Genomic DNA, 19,567 nt, shown 5'->3' with positions numbered 1-19,567 from the left:
AAGCTTTTTCAATTCAAAAATGCATATATTGAATTGCTGAAAATTGATGTGAAGAATTTATTTCAAAAAACATATTTATGTTGTAGACAAAGCATATTTGTTTTCATTGAAATTCACGATTATTCCGTTGAAATTGTTATACAAATTCTTAATTTGATTTTCGTAATTTTTAAACTTGTTCGTTCAATACAAAAATTTACATGCTTTTAGCTTGTGAACATTGAAAAATGTTGTATTAATTTTATATGCACATTACAGAAATGATTATTTAAATCGAATTTGAAAAGAAAAAATGTTTTTAATTAAAACATTTCAATATAAAATGAAATATGCAAATATTTGATGAGTTGATAAAATCTTTATTGAAAGTGATTTTAGTTATTTTTCAAAAGCATTTATTTATCAACTTATATTTCCTTAAAATTTCTTAACGATTGAACAAATTTCATTCACATTATCAAAAGTGTTATTCGATTCTTTGTTTGCAAGAATTTTTCACAAAAACATATAATAAATGAAATGTGAAATGAAGTAATTTAACATCTGTACCTAATTAATTGGATGATTTCTTAAAGCTAACAATTCGCAAGGAAGAAAAGTCTATTATTCAAAAACACATAAAGAAATGAAGCTGTTATTTATAGAAAATCACAGCTGTACTTTTTTCAGCACATCGCGTGAGCCTGTTCTGTTTTTGTGCCGATTCCAACGCATTTTTCAGTTTTGTGGTTTGCAGCTGCTCAACAGCAGGAAGAGTGCAAAAGGCAACAAGAGAACGTCTGGTCGTGTCGAAGAAGAAAGGTAACTCAATAGGAGCAACAAGCAGTTGAGAAAAAGTGGATGTAAATTGAGATGGCTTGGAAGTGGTGTTGGTTTTAAGCCTCCATGCAAAAATAAGTGGAGGAAGTGAAATGGCAGATGATGGAGAACCTGGATGCAAAGCATAGAACGAAGAAGTGCTTTTGTTTGAAAAAGCAGCAGTTGCAGAAGAAGATGACTTAGATGAAATAGAAGGATCATATGGAACAAGAGATGCATTCGATCCTTCCTTGTTTTGAACTGAATACACAGAAGCACACTCTACAAATGCACTAACACACACAAAAGCGGCTTCTTCATCGTCCTTCACTGATTCCTTAATGACCTTATTGGTAGTCTCAATCCACAGCATCGATTGAGATGAAGTTTTGATACCATCTTTTAGCGCAGAAGTTGAATGCTGTTTCTTTTGGAATGCATTTGATGAAGTTTTAGATGCTTTTCTATTGACTTCATTTGAGTCATCTTCCATTTCGCTCTCAGTTTCAATTTTATGTCCAAACTGACTTTTAGAATTATTCTGCTTCTTTGATAATTCCTCAGAAAATATTGCTTCAAATAATTTCCCGCTTCCTGGAGAACACATTTTGACGCATAGTTCCACCATTTCCATTGGCCATCCTCTTGTTTGGCAGGCTTTTTGCTGAGTGGCTGTGAGAAATCCGAATGGCGATGCGAATCCTCCAAGCCAGACACAAGGAATACATTTTGAAGTCATCTGCATTTGAAGAGGTGAAACAAGCTGTTTTGATAATTCATCAGAACTAGACGAATAAGAAGGCAATGAAGAAGCATCGAAGATGGAAGGATTTTGTTGAGAAGGAGGAGGAAGAAGAAGAGGTAAAGCCAATTTTCTGAAGTGATTAAGTGATTTGACGATGTGAATGACGAAGTGATAAATGTCGAGAGAGACGAGAAGAGAGACAGCTGCAGACGAAGACAATGTGTTGCAAGCATAAAAAGCGTGTTTCCAGCTGTTTGGCGTCTTTTCATTGGAAAAGTCGTCCATAAGTGACCGTATTTCATTGGTAGATTTTTCCTTTCCACCACTCACAGTTTTAACAGTTTGAATATTCAAATACAAAAGATTGTAGCATTTTTCTATTCGAATCCATTCATTCAAAATTGATTGTGTGACTGAATCTGTTACAAAGGAAGAAGAAGAAGATGCACTTTGTTGCTGGAAAGCATTAGAATTACTCTGATTAAACTGAACATTTGCTGGATTTTCTTCAAATGATTCGTTCGACAAGAGATGTGAGATGTCTGAAGAATAAGGTAAGTACTTCGAAGAAGAAGTACTCAACATGTTATAAGCCAGTTTCTGCAAATTGTGCATGCTCAATTGAGATATTGTTAGATTTAATGCGGATGAGTCTTCACTTTTCTTAGCTGAATGAAACGAAAACGTATGCTCAGTACACAACGACAGCAGCTTTGATACAATCGAACGAAGACTCAGAGACTTGTTTGATAATCCGGTTGATGAAAGAGCGTACGAAGAACGAGAATGACTATTTGGTGAATGAATCAGTATCTCTGGTGAGGATGAGTTCATTGGCTCGTCAGCTGAGAAAGATAACGCGTTTTGTTGCTGTTGTGGATATTCACTTTCCACATCCATAGAACCAGATTGTTTTCTTCTCAGAGATGCTTTTGAATTGAACGAAAGAGATTGCGATGTGCTTCTTCCAGTGGCATATTGCTCATCTCTAAACAGTAATGTATCCTGCTCTGACATCGCGGTCATTGCCCGACGAAGTTCAACAGCTGCTTTTGCTCCATTTGCACTCAGCAGATCTTCAGCTGCGTCTGGCGGAAGTCCAATCCAGCTGGGTGGTGCATTCTCAGGCAGCAATTCGCACCATTGAATGATCTGAGAATAGTTGCAGCCAGGTTTTAATGGAGGAAGCAATGAAAGAGAAGAAGAAGATGATGATGAAGCAGAAGCAGAAGCAGAAGAGGCCCGAGAAGATGAAAGAGTTGGCAAAACAGTATCTTCTTCTGGGATCAGAACTTTCACATCATCAAAGCTGGATGGTACGAACAATCTGTTGATCAGCTCAGCAATCGAGCGGTGGTCGTATTCGCTGTCTATTTTGCCACCATAGACAGCAGTAGAGAGCACATAGCGCAGTGCTGCAAATGGCATTTCCTCTGGTGTCACATTCACTCTCATTTGAGCAGATGAAGATGAATAGGTTGATGGAGATGAAGAGGAGACTAACGATGCTATCGAAGAAATCGAAGAGCCTGAAGCGCCTGCAGATGAAGTTAAAATGATTTTTCCTCCAGCCTTTACAATGCCTCTTCCAGAGCCCAGCATTTCCTGCACTCCATTTGGACGAGTCTTATCCACCGCAAAACTTTTCTGCTCTTTATCTCCGCTCCTCTTCACATTGAACACATTCGCAACGTATGATGGATCGCGAGACGCACACAGATCCAGCCACGTGTCTGCTGCATCGTAGGCAGCCTGCAAGTCACCTCCGCTGTATTCGTAGCGCTGAGTCCAGCCGTGTGGCACATAATGCAGCCTTTCTGTAACCACGCCGTGCAGCCACGCCACCAAAAGATGCAGTCTTCCTCTTTCTTTTGGCGCTTTGTTGACACGCTCAGGTGTTGTCTGGTGCAAAGCATGAAGAATTGCTCCTCTCAAACCCGGTGTGGGCTGAAGAACGATACGAAGAGAAGAGCGAAGGAAGGTGGAAGACAAAGAGGAAGACAAATCTGCTGTGAGAATGATACGCAACGGAGGCGATGAGAGAGGATGATTCGAAGAAATTGACAGCATTGATGATGTGATTTCATATAAGCTAGATGTAGATGAATCGCTTGATGATGGTGTTGATAATGATGAATTCATCAACAAATTCGGTTTTCTCTCTCCTGCTTTCTTTCCGCTGTCCAACTGCTGCAAATTCTGGCTCTTCACTTTCTCGTTGAACTGTCTCAAAACTGATGGAAACTCGTTTCCCAGCCAATCAGGTGCCAAATGAACGTTTTTCAGGACAATCCAAAGGCCTCTTCTAGCAGCTGCTTGCGAGGCTGCTGCAAGAAGCGTGCTTTTCGCCATGTCTGTGCACTCCAGCGACCCCATCGCGACTGAAGTGACGCTCACTCCACTCTGCTTAGCTGCTCTTTCTATTTGGGCTGATGAGTCGTGCCCAGCTGGCGACAGAACAAGCAGAGGTGTCGCACTGTCTGCTTCTATTTCAGCCACTCTGCTGATATCTTCGGTATCTCCATCGTCCACAATTCGTGGCTGGTCGCTAAAGATCGCTGAAACAAGACGATGAAGTGCAGAGATAAAACGATCAGGGCGCAAAAGGCGGATGATTATTGCAGAGCGAAGAATGAGAAGTTGTGAGACTTGCTTAACTGAAGGTTTTGATTTTGACTTTAAAGAAGATGATGATAAAGTCGACAATTCATTGCGAAGCATCTCTTCATCAGAGTCAGTGAGAGGAGGAGAAGATGTCATTTCTGGCTGTGGAAGCATCAGCCATTCCATCCACCGACCCGCTTTTTGCTTTTCAGCAGCATCAAAAGTGCTATTTTGTGCATTTCTCATTGAAGATGTTATGTTTGAATTGTATTTCTGAAGAGATGTCAAAAGAGATTGAATGTTTAGAGGCAGAAGATGTTTGTGCTGCTCAATCATATTCTGCTGTTGCAATGAAAGCACATAATTTGATGTGTTTGCAGATGAAACAGAATTAAGCGATCTAAATTGCGTTTGTTGTGTTGACGTTGGCTCTTCAATGTCCATCTTTCCATCTGCCTCTGAAGCATTCTTATTTGTTTTCTCTTCTTCCACATCCATTTTAATTCCATCTCTTTTCTTTTCCAAGTCAAATTCTGACTCTTCATCAACATTGTTTGAGATTGAAATTGCTGATAAATCCATTCCAAGCCACTTCCACTCATCGAGCATCATATCAACCTCATTTTCATTCAAGCAGAATCCACCTTTCGATCGGTATATCTCTTTCACTTCAGGCAATTGCATTATTTCCTTTTCCAATTGAAGGTGAATAAATGCCATTGCAACGCTCAGCACAATTCTGTGCGATTCCATCAGTGATCGTGCAATCTGCCTGTGAGACTCGTTGAAGAACCGCTTTGTGATTATCACCAGTCTCTGAACTATTTCATCCTGCATTTCAGAAGTTGTGGACAGTGAAAACTGGCTAAATGTATCAGAAAAGCTCTGTTTTTCATTGGCAGATGGAGATGATTGTTTTGGTGTTTGTGGCTTCTGCTGTGCTTGGCGTGACTCACCAAGCGAATTAAGCACCAAATCCAGAATTCGGAAGTAGTGGCGCAGAGAAAAGCAGTACAGTGGATTTACTGATCCAAGATGTTCCATGAAGAAATAAATGCGTGCAATGGAATGTGATACAGGCGTATACAGCGCCTGCACTTTCCCCAGCTCTTCCATCAGAATATCCTGCTGTGCAACTTTTGCTTTGATTTGTGCAGCATCTTCTTTCAGAGACTCCAATGTGCTCAGCACAGCTGCGTCCTCAATGATCGATTTCTTTGAACCAGACAGCTCATCCAGTAGTCTTCTCTCCACTTCATCCAGTCTTCGTGTGCCTTCTCCTCTGGCTCTGCTGATCTCGCTCCTGGCACTGCCAACCTCTGGTCGCTCGAAGGCAATGATTTGCGAAACGCAACGCGCAGCAAGCGAAGATGGGGTGACAGTAAAGTTCACCATCGTGACTCGTGAAGATAGATCGGGCGAGAGATGGAGAGAGCCTGCAGGAACAGCTGTGGCAAGGAAAAGCTTGAACTGTGGTGATACATCTATTTCTGTCGTTCCCAGTTCAACAATTACTCTGCTGTTTATTCGTTTAAATTCCTTGTTCAGTAGCGGGTGAAGAATGGGATCAACTCGCTCTGCATCGGTAATTAGAATGGTGCGGCCAAAGCGAAGCGCAGATTCGAGTTCTTTGATCCAGTTGCTGTTGTGGAAAGACGTCACAATTGGCCGATTGTCACGGTGTGTTGTTACGATGAAGTCAACGGCCTGGCCAGATGGATCCACAACAAGTGGATAGCGCTTGAAATGACTCAGAACTGTCGCGTTCTCAACAGACAGCTGGTCTGATGGTAGACCAACCAGCTCCCATTCACTTTTCTCCTCTTCGCTGCATAACATGTCACTGACTGAAAATGACTCAGACACTTCAATGCCTGAAGACTGGCACAGTGCTGTCCACTTGCTTAGAACGTGTCTTCTGTTTCCATCGTCAAAGAAGCCAAGATAGGCAACAAAGCCAGCTGATAACACACAATCGCCCAAAAGCGTCTGGCTGAGCTGCTCCATCTCTTCTGCCTCTTGACTCCATCTGTGCTGCTCATCACCGAGTGACTGAAGAAGCTTGTTGCATCGCATCACTCTATCTTCGACACTCTTCTTTTCCTGTCTGATGTGTTCAGCCTCAATCGTCTTGGCATTCAGCAGTTTAACTGTTTTTGTTTCTGACTCCTTCAGACGTGCAAGATCAATCTCAGCTTCCTCCATTTTCTTCTTCTGAATAATCTCTTCTTGTTGCAGACGCGCAACATTCTCTCTCATTGGCCCTATCTTTCTGAGCACTTCAACATATTGTATCTGCGAATGCACCCACAGCATCAGAGGACCGCATGCTTTTGATGCCCTTTCAATTTCCTCGTTGCTCTGTTCAAGAAGCGAAGTGTAATTTCGCTTAATCAAATCTATCCGCTTCACATTCGCGTCTTGTGCTAATAATTCTGTGTTGAAGTTCGTTGTGATTGATGCGAAGTTTGTTGATGGAAGCTTCTTTCTGATCTCCTCCCAGGTGTGTCTCACTCCTTCCACAAGAATGAATGTGCATTCCATCGTCTGCTGCACAGCCACCGGTGGATGAAGCATCCGTTTCAGCTCATCCATATACTCCTTCTTGATATTCCGCACGGAGCTTTTCGCTTCTGCCACAAGCGGTTCTACTGTTGCCAAATCTTCCTGGGCAGTCTTGCTTTCTCTATCTATTTCTATCATCTGCACTTCAAGTCTTTTCTTCAGCTCGCTAATCTCCTCTGCTTTTGACATGATGGCTGTCTTCTCTTTCACCAGCTGTCCCGTCACTTTCTCCATCTCTTGCTCGCTTTGAGCTAATTTCACACTGGTTATCTTCAATCCTTCTTCCATCTCCATCACTGACTGTTGAGTTTCTTCTAGCTTCTTCAAGCCGTCTGTCAAATGTTTCTGTCTTTCATCGTTTTTCTTCCGCTTTTCGCGCACAAGTTGGACGAACTGCGCAATAAGATCGATAAAATGACGAGGCGTTGCATAGTTCTGCATCACTCCTCGTCGAAGAAGCAACTCGTTTTCTGCTGATACAATTTTGTGCATTTTCACAAGTAAAGATGGAATGATAGAAGAAGATAACGAAGATGAAGCTGGCAACGATGAAGAAGCAGAAGAGGAAGCATAAGAAGAAGAGGCAATACACACAGAATCCGTCAGCGATGTGGCCACTTGAGTCAACGAAGCATCATCCCAATCTCCAAACCAGTCAATCACGCACCGATTAAACAGAGCAGGTGAAGTTGTTGTTCTTTCCTTGTATTCAGCAGAGGATGGATTCATTGTTAGCACAACATGAAGATTCTGCTGCACTCTTCGGATGAACCAGGCATACACTTCACTGTCGCTCGCTCCAGCAGATCCAGCTGCCATCGATGTAGTTGAATGAGTTGCTGACACAGAAGTGGATGATGAAGTTGATGATCCAGAAGACGAATTTGAATTGCTTGTATAATATCCTTTGTTTGCAGCAGAATGAGAGGAAAGCTCCGCGGCTGCTGCTTCTCTTGCCTGTGATATGAGCATGTTGTATTTCTCACCATTGAACAAGTCAGGCACCTCTCCTGATGCTAGCAGAGAGTTTATTCTCTCCAAATAGGACGTGTCCAGCACATTCGCCTCGCTCAGCAAGAAGCACACACTTTCTCCTCGCACACCAGCTGCAATCATCGCAGCACGCACATCGTCATCGAATGATTCAATTGTGTAGCGCTGCGAGAGATGAATCGTGCACAAACGCATCCTGCGACTCCATGCAACAAAACGAGACAGCACGGTTTTCCCAGCACCTGATGCGCCCACCAGAAGAAGATGGCCCATTGGCTGCTGGAGGACAGTATCAATGCGGAGGATGTGATCCAACACAGCATCAAACAGAACAAGCTCCACATCCAACTCCTCATCAGAAAATCTCTTCAGCTGTGCAGCTATTCGTGTCCGCAGCTGCTCGCGATCGCAGCGTGTGGGGACTGGAGCATCGAATGTTGAAAAGAGAAGAGGCCGAACCAAATATGACGAAACAGGAAATGAAAAGCTGTTAGAAAAGTGCTTTTCGAATGCATCATCAACAAGCTTGTCTACCAAGAGGCGCTCCTCCGTAGAAACAAGTCGATCCTGAAAGAGGCGAAGCAACTGAGATGCGCAAAATGGTAATATTGTTCCTTCCATAAACTGAGGGGATTGTTGAGTTTGTGATAATGCGGATGATGAATGAGTTGATTGCTGGAAAACAGGCGAAAAGAGAAGTTCCTTCAAAGCTCTAACAAACCGTGTGAGGTCTCGAGGAGAAAATATGTAATGAGGTTGCTGATCAGGTGTAAAGTGAGAGTGGACAGAGTGATAGACCTCGAGTACTGCTGCGGTTGTTGGTTCAATGAATTGATGTAATTCACCGAATGGCTCAAATAGAGATCGAATGAATGTGCCATATATCTGATTGAGCGAAACAGGAGACGGGAAGTCGATGAGTATGACGGTTGAATGGCGCAAGAAACGCTGTGAAAGATCAGCCCGCCCAGCGTCAGTTGGTGGATTGCATGCAGCGGCAAACAAAATTCCTTCTAGTTTCACCCAGCGCTGGGTGATAGGATGCCAAAATCCTCTGCATTCAATCATTTGCCGAAGCAAAGAGATCACCCGTTGTGTTCCATATTTGTCTGGCTGTGGAAGATTCAATTCATCGCAGAACACAACAAGTTTTCGTGAATTATACGAAGAGGCAGAAGAAGCAGAGGAAGATGACAAGTTCGCAGATGAAGCCGAGGCAGATGACGAAATAATCGATCCTGAAGAAGAACTGCCTGTGCCATTCAAATCGCGTGGCCTGGCAATATCGTAATCGGGTGTATGTTGCACTGTGCAATGAGAAAGCAGCATTTTGATGAGTGTCTCGGCTGTCGTGGCTGAGCTGAAGGATAAAGTTGCAATGTCGAAGTTACTGTGACTCCTGAGTGAGTCATAAAGCAGCATTGTTTTTCCAGATCCAGGTGGACCGCATAAAAGAAACGGATGGCCAATGTGCAGGCAATGATTTATGATCTGCTCATGACGCAGAGTATCAACAGTTGGTACAATCACATCAGAAGCACCAACAGCTGACGGAGGAAGCAAGGAAAATGGAAGCTGATGCGACCAGACAGACAAGTCTCCAAATGGAAGCGTAACTTCAAAGTCAAGAAATGTCAATGGTGGATGAGAAGAATCTGGTAATGATGATCCATTTGTTTCAAATGCTCCTGTATCTGAAATAAACTTTTGAGAAGGAATCAACGAACCACTTTCAAGCATCATTCTATTTCCATCAGAAGGCGATAGCGGAGATAACGATGCATCCATGTCTTCAACTGGAGGCAACACTATCTTCAGCTGTTGTGTCAAAATTTGAGCGAGTTCAACACGTTGTGCGTGTGGTAAGACACTTCCCATACCCCACAGCACTGCATAAGCGAAATAATGGGTCATGAATCTATTCAGTCTCTCGTCTACACATGGAGAATCTGGATGCTCTTCATTCCATTCAAATAGAGAAAGCATTCCGTCAATCACCAATGAAAACACAGATGTGAGTAATTGCTGTGAATCACATTGCATAACCTTCTTATCTCCGCAGTTAAACACATACATTAACGAAGAGATAAGAATGGAATCAGCACCTGAGCACAATGGTGCAATCACATCCACGCATTGACGTTGAAGGACAAACGTCTGTTCAAGTGGGGTAAGCATCATAGAAATTGAAGTTTCGATTGAAGAAGTCTGAAATGCTCCAGCAGCTTTGATGGCCCCGAGAGAATGGAAAGACGAGACGTCCACTTTTGGCGGGAAAGCGCAATGCAACTGCTCTTTTAACCGTTCAGCAGGCATAGATGACAATGAAGACAAAAACTGATGGATTCTGTGCTCTGCTGTTACGCGTGAATCGTTGAACCAGACAATTCCACAACGAGATACAGTTGCAGGTGTGGCTGTGCGAAGGTTGTCCACCTCAAACACAATGCGTGTTGTTGATGGAAGTGGAAGCCTTTCTCCGTTTGGAAGAGTTAACAACTTGTTATCATCGAGCAGTGAGTTCATGTTTTCTACCCATTCAGGATCAACATCACCATCAAACACAATCCAGTGTCTTTGAGCTATGGATTTTGATTTTTGTGACGTTTTGTTCTGTTTCTCTTCCTTTTGTGCATTATCCTTTGGCTTATTTGAATGAGAAGTTGCATCAGATTGTTTTGGCTCTTTTTGTTTATTTGATTCATCGATGATGTCACGAAGTAACTTCGTAAACACTCCGTCTCTCCATTCGTGTGATGATGAATCCATCACTCCATACAATGCTTCTTTGGACATTGCTTTGGGATCGATAACATGAGAAAATGTTGGAATTCCATCCATCGCTTCCATTGTTTCGAGGAGAACACGCCAAGTTGCAGTTTTTCCGCAGCCTGCACCTCCCACAAGCATCATTCCGTGGTGGATAGCTTGGATGTGGTGAATATGATGCAGCTTTGTTATGAAATCGGGGAATGGCTGGAGGAAATGATTTGCGCAAATACGCTCAGCAGTTTCTGTGAGAAGAGCATCTGTCGAATGAGAAATGATACGAACGGGCTGATGAGAGGAAGATGGAAATGCTCCAGAAAATGGTGAAACCGTTGGTGATGGAGAAGGGAACGGGATTGGAGAAGGAGAATGAGCAGTGACATTTGCCACTTGATCTTCTGATGTCTGAGCAGTTGCTTGAACGGTTGTGAAAATGCTTCGCAGAAGAGTGTGAAAGAGCACAGCATCGTTTGAAAGCAATTTAGGTTCAACAGTATCAACAAGGCATCTCACAAGAAGTGATTCCTCGAATTCATATGTTTTGTCTGATTCGTTCAATCCAGTTGAGTCTTTTCCCTTTGCCATCTTTCTCACAAGCGCTCCAGCACTGACGAGTGTGCTTTTAAGTGCACGGAGGCCGAAGTCGTAATGCGGCTGTTTCGATAGCTGCTCGTCCAGAAGTCGAAACAGTGGCACAATCTTTCTTGCAAGCTGCTCGGCATAATGGAAGCCCTGTGAAAACAGCATTACATTCGCAATTTGCTCTCTATCAGGCACAGCCATCGCCACAGAACGGAAAAGTGATTTCAAGTTGTCTGGAAGTGCAGCACGCCCTGCATATCCGGGGTTCATTGTGATAAATACTCCAACATTTGGATGCAATGTGATTTTCCTTCCCAACAAGTCCACATCACGTGCTTGTGCCTGAAGGCCCATCTGGATAGACTGAATTTGCTGAGACACAGCTGAGAGCATTCTGGCCTCTAGTCTGTTAAACTCATCAAAGCAACCCCATGCTCCGCACTCGCACAACCCCACAAGAATTCGTCCAACAGCTCCAAAGTCGAAGTGCTCATCGCAATTGAACACAAGCACATGCCTTCCCAACTGAGCACCAAGTGCTTTCACTGTCTCTGTCTTTCCTGTTCCAGCAGGTCCGAAAGGTGACCCGCCAAGTCTGTGTTTGATTGCCTGTGTAAGAACAGTATAGCAAAGAGATGTTAATGGTGTATGAACAAGCCGTTCTGCAACTCCCTGATATTCAAATGTATGATAAAGAGGAGCATCTGCTATCGTTACTGAAAGAGACGATAAAGGTTGTGTTGATGCCGTTGTTATGTTAAAGTATGTGCGGAGTGTGCAAAGCCATTCAAATGCTACTGGAGAAGATACATTACTTGATTGAAGACGACGAGTATCGTCTCTGAGATGAACAAGTTCTGTTATAATGTGTTTTAGTTTTGTGAGAAGCAAATAGGAAATACTTGATTGCTGAACAAGCTCAACAATGACTGATAGGAATGAAGAGAGCTCTGATTCCACTTTTTGGAAAATCTGCTGTGCGATGCGTGAAGAATGATGTTGGTCAGTCGATGATGATGATAAGGCAGATGATGAAGCAGATGTTGCGGCAATTGTTGAATTTGCAGAGAATAATTTTGACTCAACAGATTGCGTCCAGTAAATCTGGAGTGCAAGAAGAAGAAGCATATCAGGGAAAGTTTCAGCCCATTCTTTCATTGCAATCAAAGCCTGACTTCTGTTCGATGAATCTGCTGCTGGAAGAGAAGCTAACAAACTTGCAACTTTTGAAAAGCTTTCCACAGTTGATACAAGCTGTTTTGCAAGTGTAATTCTCATTTCATTATCAACCATTTTTAGCCAGCCATGAACAGATGAAACAGAAGAAAGGGATATTGGTGCGTTAAATGGTAGTCTTTCTCCTTCTCGTGATGCAAAGCCAATAATATGACTGTATCCTGAACTCTCTGAATTTTGATTGACTGTTGGTGTGTTTTCTGGAGACGAATGCATCTTATCTTTCTCCTGAGTTTCCTTCTTTTCTGGTTCAATATCCATTTTAATGTTATTATTCTCTTTCAGTCCTTCTTTTTGATCCGCGCGCAAAAGCAACTTCTTTCCTTTTTCATTGTCAACAATCAGGAAGCACAATCCCGCAAACAATTTTCTGAGATGCCTTTGAGTTTTCATGACATCCCTTGCAGCTCCAAGCATTTCCAGCAAATCTTCATCCCCAACAAAATAGAATCGAGCAAATGTATTTCGCTGTGACTCCAAAAACTGCGCCAGCCCTTTCTGCACCAACTCCAATTCTGACAGCAAACGAGCAAGTTTTTGTGGCAGATGAATGTCCGCTTCCACAGAAATAACCAAAGGTGTTGTTTTCTTTAGCATCCTGTTGCTTAGTTGAATAAATTCCTTCTCAGCTGCTCTGAACTTCTCGTTGTGCATCCTCAATTGCATCCTCATTTCTGCACCTCCAACACCTCCTGAACCATAAGCTGATAAAGCTGATCCAGCATATCCTCCACCAACTCCTCCAAGACCATCCATAGCAATTGAACTACCCACTCCGCCAATACCAAATACTCCCTCCAAATCAAGCCACTGCTGCTGTACAGAGCGCCACAAGTCAAGAGTCTCTTGAAGATGTGCCAGTCTGTCGCTCCAGTGCAGTGCATCAGATGCAAACACATCGCGATAAGGTGACCACTTCATCCCTTCAACTTGAGAAATGTCTTCACTCAATCGAGTGAACAAATCATCCCATCCACGAACAAGCATCATCTTCCGTTTGTACTCTTTGACATCAAAGTGGATTGTGTTCCATCGATCTTTCAGTTGTTGCAGGAAAAGATCAAGTGCATATTCACCCTGTGCCTTCATCAAGATCTCCTTTGTAATGAGAGATGGAGTTTGCTCATTATCTTCGGATCTTTCTCTTTTTGAATCAATTGGTTGCTCTTTCCCTCTTAATTTCTCATCTACACTTTCTTCAATGTCCATACCTCCAAATGTTGCATTGACTCTTACCCCTTTATTTTCAGTTAAATTCAATGCATCTTTATTCTCTTTTGGAATAAACTCTTTTGAGAAATCTTTCATTTCCTCGACTAGCAAAGGAGAGAGAATGCACACATCGAATATATCTCCAACAGTGCATGTTCTAATTCGATCAGAACGAATTCTTTCATCTCCTTGTCTAACAGACAGCTCGTTCCAGTGTCTCTCCTTCATTTGCAATCCATTTAACTCTTCGAGAATCATGCAACCATCTATGTGCACCTTTATGTGCTCCACTAACACAGAAAATGCAGCAAATGTTCGAGTATTACTTGAAAGCGAAGATGCTTCGAGCTGCAGCTGATCAAGATGTGTTCTCATATCTCTTCCTTTGCAGTCAACAAACAAAACCCGTCTCAACTCGTTCAATCTTGTGTTAAGTGCATTGATTTGGTTCCATCCGCTTAGAATTGGTTGAAGTTCTCTTTGGATCAGCACAATTCCATCCACATCCACAATGGGGATATCTTGTAATTTCAAATCCTCATTTAAAAGACGTATTTCTCTTTCTTCCTTTAAAAGCTTCTCTTCAAACTGCTTCAGAACAGAAAAAGCTTGCTGTGGAATGATAAGTGAAGAGACAGCAAGAGACATCTGCTGCCACTTCTCGCTCAAATCATCCAATTCTCTTTCCTTTTCTTTCTTCTCTTCAGCGTCTGCATCTTTCATCCACTGCAATTTCGTGTGCAGCCATTCTTGACATCTGTCACAATCTCTCTTAACTTCATCCAGTTTCTGCCTGAGAAATGGAAGAGTAATTTCTTCTGCTTGCTGATGAAGAACTGGCTTTGGTTTTTCGTTCATTGGACTGCCAAGAGGGATTGCTGGAAGTGAAGCATATGAAGAAGTCGATGGAGAAGATGCACCTGATGAAGATGGAGTGATTGAAACAGATGTTATTGAACGAGGCCTCAAAGAAACGGTAAACGGTGCATTTTCCCCTTGTTGCAGCTGGTGTGGAATAAACATTCCATCGCCTTCATTTTGGATATCTTTGTCCATTCCTCCTGTTAATTCAGCCACTTTCTCCAAAATGCTTATTCTTTGTTCTTCTTGTGTGCAAATCTCTCTCATCTTTGTGTTTTCTCTTCTGCATTCTTTCAATCGTGCTAATCTTTCTTTCTCTGTTGCACTCAGTTTCAGAGATGCCTTCGAGGTGAAAGTTTGCATTGAGGACTGATTCATTGGACGAGGAGAAGTCAACGCTCCATCTTTCGTCTCTGTCTCATCAACCAAAAGAGACAGTCGTTTCAATTTGTCAGAGCATTCGAGTGCAACAGACAGTTGTTTTGCAATGAGAACTTTGGTTGAGCTGCTGAGTGAAGATAACTTCACTGCAATTTGATGCAAGTTCAAGCGCAGTCCATTTATGATCTGGAATTGTGCTGTGCTAATATCCACATTGACGCATCCGATGTTAGTTGGAAACAACAAATATGAAGAAGTTGGTGTTCTCATAACTGTTTTGTTATTTGTCTGTTTTTGTATGTCATCCACTTTTGACTGAACAGACGAGTAGAAGCGCATCCACCAATTAATATCGATCGTGTTGTGATTTTGTATTGCAACAGCTACAGCAGGCGATGAGAGAGTAGCAAAATTCTGCCATTGGAGAAGCAAATCGTTCAGCTGTTCGCAGACAGTTAGAACAACGCTGTCACAGGCAGCCAAAAGAGTCTTAGGGATCGACTCCAAAATTGAGTTGAAAGAGAATCCTGTTTTTTGGAGCATTGACAGCATCTCAAACGATTGTGCCTGTGCAGAAGGAGAAGGAAATGTAATTGAAGGCTGTTGCTGCGTTGAGTGAATAAATGAATCATCATCCAAAGAAAGAGGATGAGGTAACCCAACAAACTCGTTGATGATTGATTGCAGCTGATCAAAGCAGGAGCATCTCAGCTCACCGATTGAAGGAGAAGAAGTCACATTGTTTGCCGAGGGATCCAAAGTAAGACAAACAACCAATGAAGGAAACTGAAGATGTGATGGCACAGATGCATCGTCTGAATAATACGGTTGGGTTGATGAATGTTGTGCTGATGAAGATGCTGTCAATGAGGAATTTCCATTTCCATTCAATGATAAACTGTTCGCAATGTCCATCTTCTCAATTTGCTGGAGCAGCATCAAGGGAGGTTTGATTTCTTCCCTCAGCTTCACAACATCCACACCAAAGTTGCAGAGATTTTTTGAATTTCTGCAAAAAGACAGAAGCCACAGCTGCAGTGCTTCGCAAAGCCTGGCAGAGAGTGACGTGCTGATCTCATTCAGCCAGGGCTCAATCCACGTGTTGATGCTTTTGGTATCTAAACCAGTCTGCTGAAGAGAAGACACAACACGAGAAGCACGCTGTAGTTGAATGATAAACGGCGTCGTATCAAAAAGAGCTCCATTAAATTCGGCTTTTCTTTTGGAAACTTCATTTTGTCTTTGTCTGTTATTTGAAGGTGAGGCTTTGTTTGAATCAGCAAGATAGCTGTGTTCTTTGTTCCACGATCCATTTTCGTGTCTTTCCTCTTCAATTTTGTTACCATCTTTTGCTAACAACAACGGAGCCTTCCACAATTCTTCTACGCAGTCAGCCAGAGTTCTCTCTCCTTCAATCACACATTCAACACAAAGCGACAGCCGCTGAACCGCTTCGCCAAACTCTCTCACAAAGTGAGGCAGTCTATCGTTCATTTGCCTGCCTCGCCAGCGAGCGGTGTTTACTCCTTCGTTTATCAGTCGATGGCAGCGCAGAAGCGGCTGCTTCAATAGCAGTCGATGACGCTGGGCCTCATAAGAAATTGAAGGAGAAGGAGAAGATGAATTTGATGGCGATTGAGAAGAGGTCTGTTGCTGTCTCTCTGAAAAAGACGACGCAAAAACGCTTCCGACTGGCAAAGAGCTGGAAGGTGATTGAGAAGTGCCTCGAACTCCACTTGGCGTCTTAAGTACAAACTGGAAGAAGTCTGAGGCAGACGAAACATTCGACGGAGGAAGCTGGAAGTTGCCTGCATTCATATCATCATGTGTATTTTGTGTGGAAGATGATGAGGCAGTGACAGAATTGGTTGAATTGCTGGACAACAAACTGGAGCTGGTTGTTGGGGCTTTTGGAGGCAATGCCTCGTTTCCTGTTCCAATGTGGAGGGCGTTGAGAGGAATGGCAAGCATCGAGGTGGGCGTGAGTGTGTGTGTCAGCTGAGCGCTGCTTGAAGATGGCTGAGAAGGAGGAGTCACATTCATAATTGAAGATTGAAATGGAATTGGAATTGAAGAAGTTGATAATGACGATGTTGTTATAACTGAATTAGTATTGTTATGAGATGAATATTCTGTTCTTGTTCCTGCAAAGTTCTGTTGTCCGATCGCAAATGCTGTATAAGCACGAGACGAACAAGAATTCAAAAGCGAAGTTGATCGAATGAATGTGTCGACGGCTCTTTTCAGAAGCACTGTGTGTTTTCTAACTGTGCTTATGCTGTCAATAAATGGAAGCAGCGCTTTTGCATCGAACGTTAAAACGCTCCACAACCTACGCTCAGCAGAAAGTGAAAGTAGTGACTCCAGCACATTCACCCGCAGCACGCACTTTCTGCTCTCTCTCTTTTGATGCTGCGGCTGTCCCTTTGCCGTCAGAAGTGTCAGAGCAGCCGGCGAAAACTCGATCAGCCTCCGCTCTGCGTCTGTCTTCGGCTGCAGCGGCAGAGCGTCTGCACTCACAACAGCCAGCACGTTGTCTGAGCGGCTGCTGAGCCAAATACCTTGCTCGAGTGTCTGTGAAAGTCCCTGCTTGATGCCAGCAGACAGGAGATCGAAGTTGTGTGAGTGGGGCGGTGTGTGCATCTCATTCGCGATTTGCAGGCGGGGAAAGGGGGGAAGAGAGAATGCAAGACGGACAACGTTGATTGCATCGGTGAGGAGCTGCCACTGTTTCATGTACTGTGCTTTTAGCAGAACTTGGCCTGACGAGAAAGGCTTGTTTGTGAGGGCGTTGCTGAGGATGGAAGTGAAGGAGAAAGGTGTTGCAGAGAATGAGAATTGGGCATGATTGGCTGAGTTTGAAGAAGACAAAGCAGAATTGCTTCTGAAAGATCCATTTGCATTTGGTGTGATTGGATGCACAGACGCAGCAGAAATGTGCTGAAACGAGGTACGTGAAAGAATCATCAGCGCATTTGCTGTTGAGGAAAATGAATTTGCTGATGAAGAAGGCGAAGAAGTTGATAAGCCGTCGATAGATATGTTCTGCTTCCTCATAATATCGTTGGCACTTCTCATCAAAATGTCACATTCTCTCTCAAACTCGTCGCAATACAGCACTTCTTTTTCAGCAATCTCCTTTCGCAGTCTGATCAGAGGGCCAAACCGCAGCAATACTTCAAACACAGCAAGCGAGGGACTTTGTGTGAATCTCTCTTTAATCTCTCTGAAAGAGCCCATATTTAAGCTTCCGTTTGTCTTTTCTTGTGCCCCTCCGCTTCTTCCGCCCTGCTCTTTCATTCTTTCGCTTCTCTTCTTCACTGCAATGTGCATTTCAATCAGTCTGCACACTGCGCCGTCGAACTTCTGCGTCTCTTTGTCCAGCAACCCTCGAATTCGCTCCCATTCAGCTATTCCTTCGGGTGTCGTGTCCAGCAAAATCTGCTCGGCAGCCTCGCAGAAGTTCGCATAGCCACTCAGAAGACGCATCAGCGGATGTCGTTGCTTTATCAGCTGAACTGCATTGTGGAAAGCGGATGGCGTGTGGGTGGAACAGAGGGAAAAAGAGGAATCAGAAGAACAGGATGATGATGATGATGATGATGATGATGATGATGATGCCTGCGCATCAAATGCTTCAAGCTCGATTCTCATCATCCTGTTTTGCATGTCATTTTCATTCTTTTCCTGTTGCTGAAGAAGCATTCTCTGCTTTTGCGTCATTCTGCCTTCTGTTTTTGCGAGCGCAGTCTCTAAATCGATTGCTCTGTTCGGAAATACAATCTGTGCCGTGTCAAACAGAAGGAAAATGTCGTTTGTGACACGTTCAATATCGTCCAACCGCCTGTTCACTGTGTTTCTCAGCTGCCCTTTGAACAGCGGGTTCTCCAGCGGCGCCTCTTTCGCCTGGAACGCAGAATAGTACTCTGCCGCTGACATCGAAGCCAGCGTGCGCCTCTGCTCCTTCCGCAGCAGGGCAGCCGAGCGGTTGTTGGCAAAAAGCTTGAACTGTTCCGTCCACACATCCACAACCTCCCGCAGCTCCCGCAGTGTCGCTGAGACTTCGCTCGGGCGCTGGTGCAGCAGTCGCTTCTCGCTGACAATACGCGTCAGCACCAGCGGCACCTCACCAGCCATGCACGCCACCAGCTCTGGGGCATGCTGCAGCACGCTGCCTTCCATTTCCCGGGGAAAAGCCTTGAAGAACAGCATTATGCCGTCGCTTGCATCGCCAAATGTGTGAGCTTCCAAAACTGGCTGAATAGGAAGCCTTCCCAACCAATCCACAAAGTTAATCTTTTCTGACATTTCTGCTGTCAACGATGCATCTCCTGGAAAGGTAGTCAAGAATTTCCTTCGTTCATTCATTTGGTCATGTATTTCCACGGCTCTACGCACCCATTCATTCTTCAAAGCTGTATCTATTGATTTGCAAGCCTTACCAACCTGTTGCCATCGAATAATGTACTTTTCTATGGGAAGAGTGGGAATGCTTGGATCACGAGAAGGAGTCGGATCGAAATGAAGGATCAACTTGTATTGCGATTGCCACTTGATAATTATCGCCTCAAGTTCTTCCAATTTTCCATGCATGGAAAAGGCATTTCTAATTTCTTCTGGATTGTATTGACGTTGTTCGATAAAATGCATAAATATTGGATGGTGCTCGACAGAAGTAGATGGAATTCCTCGAATAAAAATTAAATTTTCCAATAAGTCTATCGTTGAATGAACTTTTCGTTGAAGTTTCAAGCATTCGCTTTTTTCTTTTTCAATTCTTTCTTGTGGAATTTGTAATTGTTCCTCATTTCTCGATGACAA

The 19,567-nt window shown here is 43.4% G+C and overlaps 1 protein-coding gene across 1 annotated transcript; it reads right to left on the bottom strand.

Moving 5' to 3' along the window:
• Positions 1-457: 457 nt before the first annotated feature.
• Positions 458-19,339, bottom strand: MONOS_10846 (cytoplasmic dynein heavy chain 1; the record flags this gene model as incomplete). The annotated part of the gene is made up of 2 exons (XM_067863326.1): positions 458-11,913; positions 11,959-19,339. 2 exons carry the CDS (start codon positions 19,337-19,339, stop codon positions 635-637), a joined length of 18,660 nt encoding a protein of 6,219 aa, XP_067721537.1. The 3' UTR covers positions 458-634.
• Between the last annotated feature and the right edge of the window lie 228 nt (positions 19,340-19,567).

The sequence above is a fragment of the Monocercomonoides exilis genome, assembly GCF_001643675.1.
Source record: "Monocercomonoides exilis strain PA203 chromosome Unknown scaffold46-794033, whole genome shotgun sequence".
Taxonomy (NCBI): Eukaryota; Preaxostyla; order Oxymonadida; family Polymastigidae; genus Monocercomonoides; species Monocercomonoides exilis.
The sequence above is the reverse complement of the archived record's forward strand: the minus strand, read 5'-3'. Positions and strand labels throughout refer to the sequence as shown.